This window comes from Formica exsecta, unplaced genomic scaffold, assembly GCF_003651465.1.
Source record: "Formica exsecta isolate Colony F162 unplaced genomic scaffold, ASM365146v1 scaffold211, whole genome shotgun sequence".
Classification (NCBI taxonomy): domain Eukaryota; kingdom Metazoa; phylum Arthropoda; class Insecta; order Hymenoptera; family Formicidae; genus Formica; species Formica exsecta.
Window position 1 is genome coordinate 602,223 of NW_021849408.1, and position 12,959 is coordinate 615,181.

At 34.8% G+C, this 12,959-nt stretch overlaps 2 protein-coding genes across 2 annotated transcripts in view; one reads left to right on the forward strand and one right to left on the reverse strand.

Moving 5' to 3' along the window:
* Positions 1–139: 139 nt before the first annotated feature.
* LOC115235181 (N6-adenosine-methyltransferase non-catalytic subunit) lies at positions 140–4,000 on the reverse strand. The gene is made up of 5 exons (XM_029806791.1): positions 3,477–4,000; positions 3,191–3,367; positions 2,788–3,105; positions 2,090–2,472; positions 140–1,905 (listed from the first exon to the last, which is right to left on the reverse strand). The coding sequence occupies exons 1-5, from the start codon at positions 3,531–3,533 to the stop codon at positions 1,668–1,670; spliced, it is 1,173 nt and encodes a 390-aa protein (XP_029662651.1). The 5' UTR covers positions 3,534–4,000; the 3' UTR covers positions 140–1,667.
* Positions 4,001–5,779: 1,779 nt separating this feature from the next.
* LOC115235153 (protein bicaudal C) overlaps positions 5,780–12,959 on the forward strand; it is a 31,252-nt gene continuing 24,072 nt past the window's right edge. The window contains exons 1-4 of the mRNA XM_029806748.1: positions 5,780–5,797; positions 7,064–7,235; positions 8,740–9,027; positions 10,854–10,888. Of these exons, the coding sequence (XP_029662608.1) occupies positions 8,802–9,027; positions 10,854–10,888 (261 nt within the window). The 5' untranslated portion in view covers positions 5,780–5,797; positions 7,064–7,235; positions 8,740–8,801. The remainder of the gene's footprint in view (positions 5,798–7,063; positions 7,236–8,739; positions 9,028–10,853; positions 10,889–12,959) is intronic.

Sequence of the window (12,959 nt, forward strand, 5' to 3'; positions counted from 1 at the left end):
TTGTTACTATATATGCGCCTACGCAAAAATGCATTTGAAAGGAATAGAGAACAAGGAACTTTGCCTTCTCATATAGATTCATTTCATTCGCACCGGAAGCTTTACTGGGACCAATAAAACTATTTTGTAAGTCTGCGTATTTTTTTTTTTTTTTTTTTTTGCTGATGACGATCTTAATCTTAAGAACTCTATATTTATGATATATATTATAAATTAACGACTCAACCTATAGAGTACAAAATATGTGACTTGATCTCAGAAATAGAAAATTAATTACTTTTGTGTTTCCGAAAGAGCACGGCGTTAATCTTTTGAACAATGTCATTGAATGACACATTTAAGGAATCTTAACGAAGGACAGATTTATTTACATGAAAAATAGTCTGAAGTTATTTTTAGAAAATTGATTTATCTATAATTATCGTATTGATTTTCTCGTCGAACATACGCACGTGGCAACGACAATCGTCCAATTAATGGAAAGCATTTATTTTATCCGAAGATTTTTATAAACGAATTTTAAATAAATGAAATAATTTGAATATATATGAAAAAAAGAAGAATTTGAAAACATGCCATAATAATTACGAACGTCATAACAACATTCGATTTCTTTCTTTTTCTACAATATTTCTACTTTTGTAACTCGGTGTTGTATATTTCGAATGACTGACGCGGGGAATATGCGCGTTTCTTTATTCTCTCGAGGACGATACATCGCTATTATTTAATTAACTAATTTATATTACTCGTAAGATTCTTTACGATTTTTTTTGCTTCTATGATGCAACAACGAAATATATCTGTTTTATTTTTTATATGTACATTCGTTTATGTTTCTCTACGATCTAACGCGTAGTTAAATACAATTTACTTGAAAATTTGTCGAATTTAGATCTTACGCGATCTGTTTAGCGTTTTATTTTAACAATCTCCCTTTAACTGCGATTTTGGCAATCCAATGTATATTAACGGTTAACGGTTTAAAGATAGAGAGGCAATACCATATACTATCACGGATAGTTAAGTTACATGTAATAATGCGTTCAAATTCTTTACAATATGTACCTTGCAATAACAATAAGTTTGATATTAAAACCTGTCTTACCTTCATTTCTTTTTCATCCAGCTCCTCGTGCAACATGAAAAACTTGTATCTTTTCTGATAAAAGATTTTGCAGATATTTATAATACTAGCGTTTCACAATTTGGATTAGTTTTAAAGGATTGATTTTTTGAGAAATATGAAGTTAATTTCTCTTTGGAATTTAAGTTTTAAGATAAATTTTAAGATAATTTTTGATGTAATTTTATTTACATTGTTAAAAAAAGCAAATTAATGTTTGAAATTAAGAAATCAAACAAGTCATATATTTTAAAAGTAAATATGCAACACAAAAATAATTTAAAGCAAATTTTATGAAAAAAATCTTATTCTAGGTGCGAAAAGTTAACGAAATATTATATATGATATCTGTAATTAAACAGATAATTATTTTGAATTCTTCGTCATGAGATTGATTCTAAACTTAAGTCAAGCTAAGGTATTTGGAGAATATTTTACGAGAGATATTCTCACACGTGTCTTCGTAATTATTCTTGTATTTTTTCCATCCATTATAATAATGTCCGAAAGACATATAATGCAGAATTCTGAAATTATTAATTTATCTCCCTCTACCTCTGCCACGATTAAAACCTCCTCTACCTCGGCCGGATACTTTTCCTTTAGGCGGTGGCGATTTTGGTCTAAGCGCCTCTATCCTCTCGGTGCAACCCGTGGTGATCTGTCCATTGACGAAATAACTTTGATAAAGGTCCGCATTAAAGTTCGTGTTTGTCAGTTCTGGACCGACGGTTAGCCAACCGGGTCTGATAGTACTATCGCGACCGAAGAGGTGTAACCTAAACAGAACGACAGACGCGATATTTTCCATGAAAAACAGAAAAGTATAAAAGAGGAAAAGAATTCAAAGTTATCTTTTTTAAAGGTTAAATAACAATAATGAATTTCTAGTTTATATTAGAGAGATGTGAATTCTGAAGTTTAATGTACTTTGTAGACAACTGTTATCATATATTTGCGTACCTTCTTCGGCCGAGACAAAAGTGTTCGATGATATGAAAGATCTCTACAGGTTTTTCGATGGATCCGTAGTCGGGCTCCTCCGATATGATGAGATCGATGTCGACATTTGCGTGAATAAAATCACCGTCAGTGGATCGTCGTACCGTACCCTTAATACCCATCAGGCAGTGCTCCTTCGTCCTTTGCAGCACCGCTTTGCTGTCCAAATTTTTGCTGTGTCCCGGATTATTGATGTTTGTACGAATCCAGCAGATATCCTCGCAACGCCGGAAACCCCACTTGCGCAGGCAAAACCGTCCCATGTCCAGGCCGTCGCTGCTACCGCACCAAAGAAACACAAAGCTCCGATTGGCAGCCACCTCACCAATATCGAGCTCCATTATCTGCACGGACAAACGGGAATAAAGCGAATGAGAAAATTATTGATATTTTAATGATAAAAAATTATTAATCTTTCTATGACTAAACTCAAGATGGGAAACTGAAATTACAGATAGTCTGAAACTGAATCATTTTTAGCATCTATGATCTGTTTATTATTGTGAAAGAAATTATTTATTACTGCATTATTTTTCGCTGTAAATATCAGAAAAGTCGAGAGATATATTTTTCAAAATTATATTTTTAATTATATTGCAAAAAAATACTTTGAAAGAAAAGTGCGTATGATTAAGAAAATATGATTGTGTGAGACTAACTTGGTCCCAATTCCAAAGCTGCACATTGGTCGCGCCGCACGTTCTTTGATATTCTTCCAGAGGTGGCTCTATAAGAATGACATCAAATTTACAATTGAGCTCTTTCAAGTTATACGACAGCAGGTCTGTTTTTAGATACATTGGCGGAGTCGCGGTTTCCGCGATTAGATCATCCTTCAGTTTGATCAGCTCGCGCAGCTTTGGATATTCCTCGAATCTATCTGCCAGACCCACGTCCCTGATAAAGTTTTGTGGCCGTTGGCCAGTATCAATGAAGTGCTGACAGTAATCATTGTGTGGATTTGACGATTGTGTTCCCTTTAAATATACAAGTAGGGTTTTAAATGTAAAATATTTTAGCAATAAATATTCGCACACAATTTATATTAATAAGGATAAATACTTTTAAGAATGTCGAAGAATCCTTGTACACAATCTCATCTGTTGGAGCAGCGTCATCTTTCAGATCCTTGATTGCACTGTCGGATTTATCATTAGACAGTCTGCCTCTCTTTTTTTGTGTATCCTCCACATCTGTTCCCAAAATTTGTCGCAATTCATCCACACTCGAAACTCCCAGCTGCAAACGAAAAAAATAAACAAATACATTAGAATACATCATCTACCTTATATAAATCTAACCTAAAAATGCAACCGACTATCGCTATTTTTCCAAAGCAAGTTCTCACCGTTTGAGCCAAGAGTTTCTTGCGTTTCTGAGAACGTTCCCAACGAGCTTGCAGCATCTTTTACATCCTCATTTGCGATACGTCATAAATGTAAACATATTCTGTAGATTCCAATTCGTTTTGCTCAGAATTATATTAATCTCGTGCAAAAAAGAAAAAAATAACTTGAAAACTGGATGAACGTGCAAAACGTAATTCGTTCTTCTCACGAAGAGACTATTGTAACTTCGATTATTATTTACACACACAATGCAATTTTGTTTAACCAGAAAGAAACTTCATCTCTGATATATTCCTTTTATTTGTTCTTTGTAGAACACAATGGCTTTTTTCTCCCTGTTTCCTTTTGTTCAATATTTTATTTCAGTTTTCACAAAAATCTTGAGGAATTGTCAATGTTTGTGATGCACTATTTAACCTCTTATCAGATGCCGACATGTATCAGCTGATACGACGTGATTACAGCAAAATCGTCAAAACGTCAGTTGCAACAATCGAGGTTACGTCGACGATTAGTTGTATCGGTAATGACGATTGCTGCATTTACCACGTCGCATCAATGTTATGTCATGAAATGTGAATAAAATTATCTACATATATAGACTATAAAAAATATCTAAGATTATGCAAATTAAGATAAAGAATATGGAATGATTTATAAAAATCAAAAAAATCTACTAATGATTTATATCTTCGATATGATCGATCAGTATAAGAGAGAAAGATGCTGAATACCAAGAATAATATAGTGTTCTGAATTTTTAACATAAAATATCTAAAACAATCCTGAAAGTTGTAGATCTTTCTAATGTCTTCTTGTGTTACAGAAAAATTGATATTTAAAATTTATAAAAAGATCTATAATAAAAGTATATAAAAAATTTGACATACTGGTATATATATATATATATATATATATATATACAGAAACAAATCTAGAAGTATTTTAAATAGAATGTTTTAAATTATTCGTATATTCACGCAAACTCTAAATGGATTGGCTTTTACTTCTTGTTTAAATATTTATGCGGCTACGATAGAAGTTCCGGACAGATTTCGTGTGTAACATAGTTGTATCAAGCAATTACTGGTGCACTTGCGAGATACACAGGTGTTACGTTGAAGCATAGGATAAGAGAAAAAAAAACACTATCGGTTTAAATTTTCTTTGAATTATGTACTTCTTTTTTGTTTTATTTTTTGTTCTATTTTTTATTGTATATATATAGTATAACGAAAGGGGATTAAATATTACATATACAGAATTCTCTCCCTATAAATCTATCTGCTATCTGACTTGAGAAAAAACTGTCGTGTAAAAAAGAATCGTTGTATTTATATATTATCCTCTCTACAAATTTGTTTATTCTGTCCATCATTATTCAATTCGTAATTAAAGAGGAAAATATTCTAGCAACCTCATCAACCAACTTAACTGTTATTTCTCGATTACATTATGTCATATTATTAAATCCACGAGTTGCGAATTATTGAAACAAAAAACAGAAACTTATCATGCTCTCTTCCCGTCCACAGACACACGTCATTTCTGCTTTTAGATAAAATTAATTTTTAGGAAATAAATTTTTTTTATGCGTTGCTTATAATAAGATTGCAACATTTATCACGTATGTTATATATATATCACGTTATATGACACATGGTTTGATAAATACTTGTGAAACGAACGCATCTTCTTCTTCTCTCTCATCTTCTCTTTCGAGGAAATGCAGAAGAAATCGCGCAGTAAAAAAAAGAGGTAAGATCATATGGAACTGACAGTTCAATGAAAAAGAAGATGCAAAATCAGACGTAGGAATGTCAAACGACGGAGTCCACAAAAAGGAACTATCAGCGTGTAATTGGAAAGAAAATATATACACGACTAAATAAAGAAATTGGAAAGAGAATCTCCTATATATCTCGGCTATGTGGGAAGAAAGAGTGATACATCGAGTGGATGTCTCCTAATAAAGACAGATATTCATCGAGGAAGAGGAAGAGAAAAAAAAAGTCTAGAAACCAACGACGTGTATCAGAAAAAGAAACGAGAGCATTCGAGAGAAGGGATTAGCAGCGCTCGGTGGAAGAGCGAGATGCAATCGGGCGAAGAAACTAGCGGCGACAGGACGACGTTTGCTAGGAAAACGAGGGAGGGTCCACTGACGTCGTCGTCGCGAATGCAGCGTACGGTGCAGCTGACTTTCCGTTCTCGCGTGGGTGAACGTCAGTCGGCTTTCAAATTGACGCGTGATCGGTACACGTGGCTATTCCGCTCTTTCCACCGGCGCCGATCGGTGCGCATGGATTACGTCAAAAAGGTAAGTGCAAAGATACATATTTCTGATATATCGAACATTTTCTCTGTATAATTTTATTTCGTTAATATTAAAAAGATTTTACGACTGAAGATTAAATAAGATCAAATATCCAGACTATATGCATATTTCTATAAAAAAAGAAATTAATTTTTGTAAAATCTTATACAGAAATTATATTAATGTGTGAATAATCGTAGCACTAGATTTACATTAGTTTTTTACAGTTAGTTAATTACGAAGGCTTCAAAGATCAGTTAAAAGAAAAAAATCTTCGCCCCTTTCATCCTGATTAATCAATTAAATAATCCGAAGTATTTGTAACAGTTATCAAAAAAAAATTTAATTACTTTCTTTCCTTAAAATTATAATTATATGTTATAATCGTGTGTATACAGGATTGTCGCGAATAAAGTTCTATAATAAAGTTTAGAATTAATCACGAAGAGAGAAAGGATATTTCAGGAACGTTGAATATTTCTATGAAAGAGGAATGAATTATTTTCTTTTGATCAAAGAATTTATATATGTAAATGTATATATTTTACAATACGAAAATACACGGCTTATTTTCTTATCACCGAAGATTACTTCCTATATATCTATGAAAAATCTTTGTCGTCAATCTCTTGCTCTATACACATGCGTCACGTTCAAACGATCGACAGACTGTCAATCTGGAAAATTTCATCTAACGTAAGGAGCGCGGATACACGCGCCCTTGAACTTCCTCCGCGATTCCGCTCCTGACTTTCGTCATCATAAGCGCGAAATCATTCGAAAATGAATTCGGCACGTCGGACGTGTAATACACGCTGTTCGCCGACACGTGGCTAGGAAAACAATTTTTTGCTGGCGTTCTCCGATGAAGGTCTCGGCTATACATATATGTGTGTGTGTGTGTGTGTGTGTGTGTGTGTACATATACATATATACTATATATATATATATATACACACACATACACACGTATATTATACACCTATACGTTCGGTAGCGAGGCGCCGATGCGAGGAGCCCTCCTGAGCGGAGAGATGGCACGATGATAAAAACCGGGTGAATCGTCCGGTATTTGCGTCGCGATTGGTCGCCGCCCCGCGGCCGGGTGCTTACCCCGAAATTCGGCCCGGATTCCAAGAAACGAATTGCCGGGCCCCCTTGCACCCCGCGACCCAGGTAACTCCCCTTTTACCACTGCCATTACTTTGTTTACACCGCACACCGCGCCGCCATCGTTCGCTCGCTCGCTCACTCGTGCCGATTACACAGGCCGGTTACAGCGCTGCCGCCGATCGAGTTGGACGGCAGCAGCGACGAGGACGAGGACCAGACCCGGGACGAAGAGACAGAGACCCACCGGCGGGACCAGAACCAGGCCCCGCGACACCACACCACCCGTCCCGATAACTCGATAGACAACAGTATAATCGTCGTCGTGCAGGTCAGTTTGGGATTCCTGGGCGACAGTGAGATGTGTGAAGTGCCTTTTTCTTCCATCAAGTACATACTACCTACCTAGGTCTACCTAGGTATCTACATTTAGTTATTTTCTGCAACGAGAGAAATCGCACGCCCCTACTCAGTACTCAGATACATTTTTTTGAAGTATACTTATGTCTGTCTCTAGGTGTTTTGTTTGTTAAGATGTAGCTACTCCTCTATTTCAAATCAACAGTTCAGTGACGTGATGTTATTCTTTCTAAACGCAATATTTCCCACAGTTTATATGTTTGACCTGATACCGTTAGTTCGTACTTAACAATACAACGTTATCGATATCCATATATATTTTGAAATTATACGAAAATAAAGAATATTCAAGTATCTAGGCGTTAAAAATGAAATATCTTCTATAATTAGTGGGCATTTTTAATTAGGAGCATGATATATATCTTCGATAGATAAAAAAACATTATTTTCTTCTCATTTCTTCCCGGAGTTTAAGATTCCGGGAAGAACCGAAGAGGAAGTAATAATTTTTCGAGCTCTGTCGATGTTTTCTCATTTTTTCAACTTTCGAATTCGAGAAAAATAACAATATAATAGCAATAACACTTTGTGTGACATATTAAATTATTATTTAAATATTATATTAATATATCTCATAATTAAGGGGATTTATTTAGAGATCATAGTTCATTTAATGATCATCGAACTCGTCAGATTAATTTGTGCCTTTCTGTAGAGTATAAAATTACGTCTACGTGACTCGTCGCGATTGGTATTGCCTATACGTGATGTTTACCTTTTTTTTTTCATATAGATTATGAACCATGCAGAAGCAAACAAACCGTTGGTTTTGCTCGGAATAATGAAGGAATTTCGGCGAATTTGCTGCATACGGAAGAAAATGTTAAATTTTATAAGCGAATAAAAAGTTTATAAATAATAGCATAATTCAGTTCGCTTTCTCCGAATAGAACTTTTACTCGGCAGATAGGACGAGCTATTATAGACACCATGAGAAATTCTTACGCGTGTAACTTATGCGCCGAAGAGACAGTTCACGTGATTCTGATTATCGTGATTCGTGTGATTCTGATTAAATTATCGTGGCGTGCACGTGGGCATGGACAATACGTGATCGCATCTTTTCGCGGATAATCGAAAATCGCGTTTCCACCCCAAGAACGACATTCGAACGAACTCGAACGCGCGCGTCGATGATAGATTCGCGATTGTAAAACGATAATTCGAAATCTCTGCCTTTCGCAAAAGATCCATCCAGCGCAATATTAACGAAAACATAATTTAATTGATACGTGATGTATATATGGGTGTTTGTGTGTATATACGGCGCTCTACCAAGATATTCCTTTGCATAGAATACCGTCAATTTGGCGACAGTACTCCTGCCGATCGGTTTAATTCTTTCAGACGGATACAGAACGAATGAAATGTGCAACATTTAGTTTCTATTTCGAGCATCTTTGCTATGTTGGCAGCGTCGCGACGTGGGTGAGGTAGGCGGAGGTCGCGACGAACGCGTCGCTCGTCGAACGGCAGGATGAGACCTGACGAGATGGTGGTGAATAACGGCGAACAACGGCGGGCAGCGGAGACGATGTCGGAGACATCGGAGGGCACCGCGACCACCAGCGTGTCCGGCAAGTCCGGCTTCGAAAGCCGCGAGGATCTCCGCGATCTCGCGACCATGCTGGGCATCGGCGACGAGGACTTGCACCAGGAACGCTTTCGGGTGGACCGTCGCAAACTGGAACAGATGCTTCTCGGTGAGTGGCGGCGTGGGCGCTGCTTTAAATTAATTTGTTTCGCTGAATCGCGGATTGCGCGGATATTTTATAGGATAACAGTGTGTACATAAAATTATCCCGTCTTAGCAGCAAGTTTAATATAAAAGAGTTGATGATAAAAGAGAATTATCTTTAGTGATAAAAGAGAAATTATATAGAAAGAATTAAATTATAAATATAAATTATAAATCTCCTAAAGTGTAGATCTTGAAGTATATAAATTATATTCCCTAAGAAAAGATAAATCGATTATATGATAATATGATTACATGAAATAGCATGTGACATTGATAGAAAGCAGATTTAGTTGAATAGATCATCATAAAGAATTTGATTGACTTAAATACGTTATAGAAAATATACTAAGGATCAATCGAATCTATTTATCGTGGCGTTGTATATAGTGTGTCCGATGACTATCGCACTTTCTCCTGACCACGAATATTATATCAGATTACGAGAGAAGGCGTAGGGAAACCGGGGGCGAAGAGGGGGTTATCAAAGAAAGTAGAGATATTTAAAAAATAATCAGGCATCGCACAACTTTAAGTCGAGTAGAACGACTTTTTTCAATTGCGCCTATTAAAGATATCGGTGAATTACGAAGATAAAAACATGATATTATTTTTTCGAACAAACTTAAAATTAATAAATTTGTCGCATGCATATATATTCTAATTTATTTTAGTACTCATTATTTTTATTACGTCTCTTAATTTTTCTAATACGAGGATTTAATCTCGACCTCGCATGATCGCTACCGTACACAGCGTTAAATTACACACCGCACGAGCCACGGTCCCGACAATAACTTTGCCGTTATGTATTTCACGCTTAACCTTTCCTCGTTCTCGATATACACTAGACACTCCAGTGTCCTTTATTGCTTTATTGCTTCTGTAGTGTCCATAACACTCGAGAAGCGGAACGACTCTCCGCGTGCGCGGTGTCTACTTTCGCTTTCCCGTCGAACTCGATTCCTTTTCGTCACCTTTTTGCGCAGGCGAAAGCGAAAAATTTTCCGACCAATCAAACAATAAAAATACCACAATCTCAAGAATATTGAGAAAATCTTTAAACATTTTTTTGTTAATAATTTTATCGTCTATTTTATTCGATAAGCAATTAATTCGATAAAAACTAAAATTTAAGTTTGCAAGATTACTGTTTTTATACTATTATTATCTAATCAATACAAAGGCCTAAAAGTAATTTGGAAAAGTAGAACGTGTTTCCAACTATGCTTTTTATATATCGATTTTCATGCCAAACTTTGAAAGCTTTTATTTTAAATCGCAACATGTTCTTTTTATCATAATAGTATTTTATTGATTTTTATTGGAATATCAATTCTCAATCAATTTGCCTTAGATTATTCCAAGAAGCGTGGTAGTGGTTTCTTCTGATCGTCCGTTTTATTGCTGCTATTTGCATATGCGAAATATATCTAGAATCACGATTTAAATAGACAGTTTGTTTGTAAACGGGATTACATGGCATCTGTCAAGTCTCTGTTTTTGTGCCTTATAATATCACTCGGTCGATCGCGATTTAACGGCATGTAAATCTATTTTGCTTATCGAATACGCAAACTTCTAGCAATTTTCATGATTTTATATCAAAGCATGGAACGGGAATATATGCGATTATCTAAATTATCTAGCGAATTTTTGAGGCTAGAATTTTTTACATGAAAATATAATAAAATAGAAATAAATAAAGATATAGATAAAGAAATATTACACACACACATTTTCAAGCTTGAAAGGTCATTTTATATTTTAATTTTATCTTTAAATTTGCAGGTGATGTCAAACCGGCGGATTCTTTCTTCCATAGTGTAAGTTCCTTTTTCGTTTCAATCATTTTAGACGCAAAGTATTTTTGTGTGTGTTCAAGAGTATATAAATCAATTTGTAAAATTAATATATTTCATAGAATTCTCTCTCTTTCTCTTTCTTTCTTCTCTCTCTCTATATATGTGTGTATTTCTTAGGCTTAAATGTTCAAATTCCTGACTCTTCTGCAACTTTTGTGATCAGCAATTTTTTGATATAAAAAAAAAAAGAAAGAGAAAGATATAATGAAGATTAATAATTTCTTTCTTAATTTCGTTATCATTATTGTATGTTCAATAATAACCTTAACAGGCGTTAAGAGAAATATCACATGAACTGACATTTCATTGATTTTGATATTTGCTTGCTTAACCTTCCGCATGAAAAGATTTTATCGCGAAGATTTCATTGATCGATTAGTGAGAACTTTCTACCCAACTACTGCTGACAAGCGACACGTAAGACAAATCGTGATAGCAGATGATGCAACTCCTTTCTCTTGGCTACAAAAGATTTTTCTTGATGTAAAATCGGTTAAAGTTTCTTGTCATCCATGCGAATTATTTGTATGGATTCTATTTTATCAAAATGCATAATGGTGCTTAATAAATATATTTTTTAAAACAAATAAAGATAAATTAAAAAGAAAAAAAATTAATAAATTGGTTATATAATTAATTATAAAATAAATCTTTAAAAAAATCTGTGATTTTTATAACGCAACTCCATGTCGAATTTATGAGAGACATTTAGTTGGAATAATATATTTCAAGCAATTAACTATTTTTTTGCTTTATATGTTATTTTTCACTCGCTTTACTTTAATTGCTGTAGTAAATCGCCGGCGCATTACTCGACTTGAAAAAAAGAAACATTGCCTCATTATCATATTTAAATTATATGGATACTGAAGGAATTACAAATAATATATATAATTTCTGTAACTTTCACTCTGTAGGAAGTAAATGTAGAAACGTACGATTATGATAAGTGATTCTTCATTTAATTGCCACATAAGAATTACTTCCGACACGAAGTCGGATTTCGTGACGGCTATCAGACAACGAAATTAAGTTTCTCCCTTTTCACATCTATGAGAGAGAATTCTATGATTTCTGCCAAGAGAATGGAAATTTTGCCTCATGGTATGTTGATATGACACAAAAGGGTTAAAGAAATTATCATGATTAACTCGGCCGATTTCGCTAATCGCGCTTAAAGTTATATCGACGCAGGCAAACCGTCTCCTCATCGAGGCAGCGTCGCACTGACCTTGCGATTATGCGAAAGTGAAAGAGGCTATTTTTACGTATCCTCACCTCTTGCGTCGCAACTCGCGATAACTTGCGTTACGTCGTACGAACTGCGATTGCTCACGATTCTTTCGCTGATAGCAGCAATACACAAACTTTTCTTTTGATTTTGGATATTTCGACAATCCAATCATCGAATGCAATTTTTTGCACAGAGTTGTGTCTCATGATTATAAAACTTGCTTCAATTAATAATTCGATTCTTTCTCATTTAATCTTTTGCAATGTGTCTAATTTTTTTGTGATTATATACTGATAGTAAAATAGGAGAAAATTATGGTAATAAATTGCAAAGGGAAAAAGTTTTATAAATACAATAGAAATATAAGAAATATAAAATATAAGAAGTTACAAATCCTATGTATATATTTATACCAAAGGATTAGAGAATTACAAATCAAGTTTCTTTAATCAAAATCGATGAAGATACTAATTGTAAGACATTTGTTATCCAAATCAAAACATTAAAACGACCGTCGAAATGAAAATTAGGTAACCCTTTTTGCGGAAGAATCGGTAGCAATCAATTCCCCGAGCGCGATGATGAAAACGCATGAAAAAAATCTGGATTACGACGTGGAGAAATTTGAGTGAGCGCGCAAAGGAACTCGTTCTCTCCTTCGTCTTCCTCTTCGTCATGTGTGATAACGTAACTCGAAATTACGATCAAAGCGAAATGAACCTGCAGCAGGAAGTTTACGGATCGGACGTAACACTATATACTTTCTCCGTCTACTCTTCTTGTCTTTCTCGTTCACCC

Excerpts from the sequence above, each read along its gene's own strand:
- LOC115235181 (XM_029806791.1), bottom strand. The coding sequence starts at position 3,533 with ATGCTGCAAGCTCGTTGGGAACGTTCTCAGAAACGCAAGAAACTCTTG. Across the intron at positions 3,106-3,190 it reads ATTCTTCGACATTCTTAAAA|GGAACACAATCGTCAAATCC; the intron begins GTATTTATCCTT and ends GTATATTTAAAG. Across the intron at positions 1,906-2,089 it reads TTTTGTCTCGGCCGAAGAAG|GTTACACCTCTTCGGTCGCG; the intron begins GTACGCAAATAT and ends CGTTCTGTTTAG.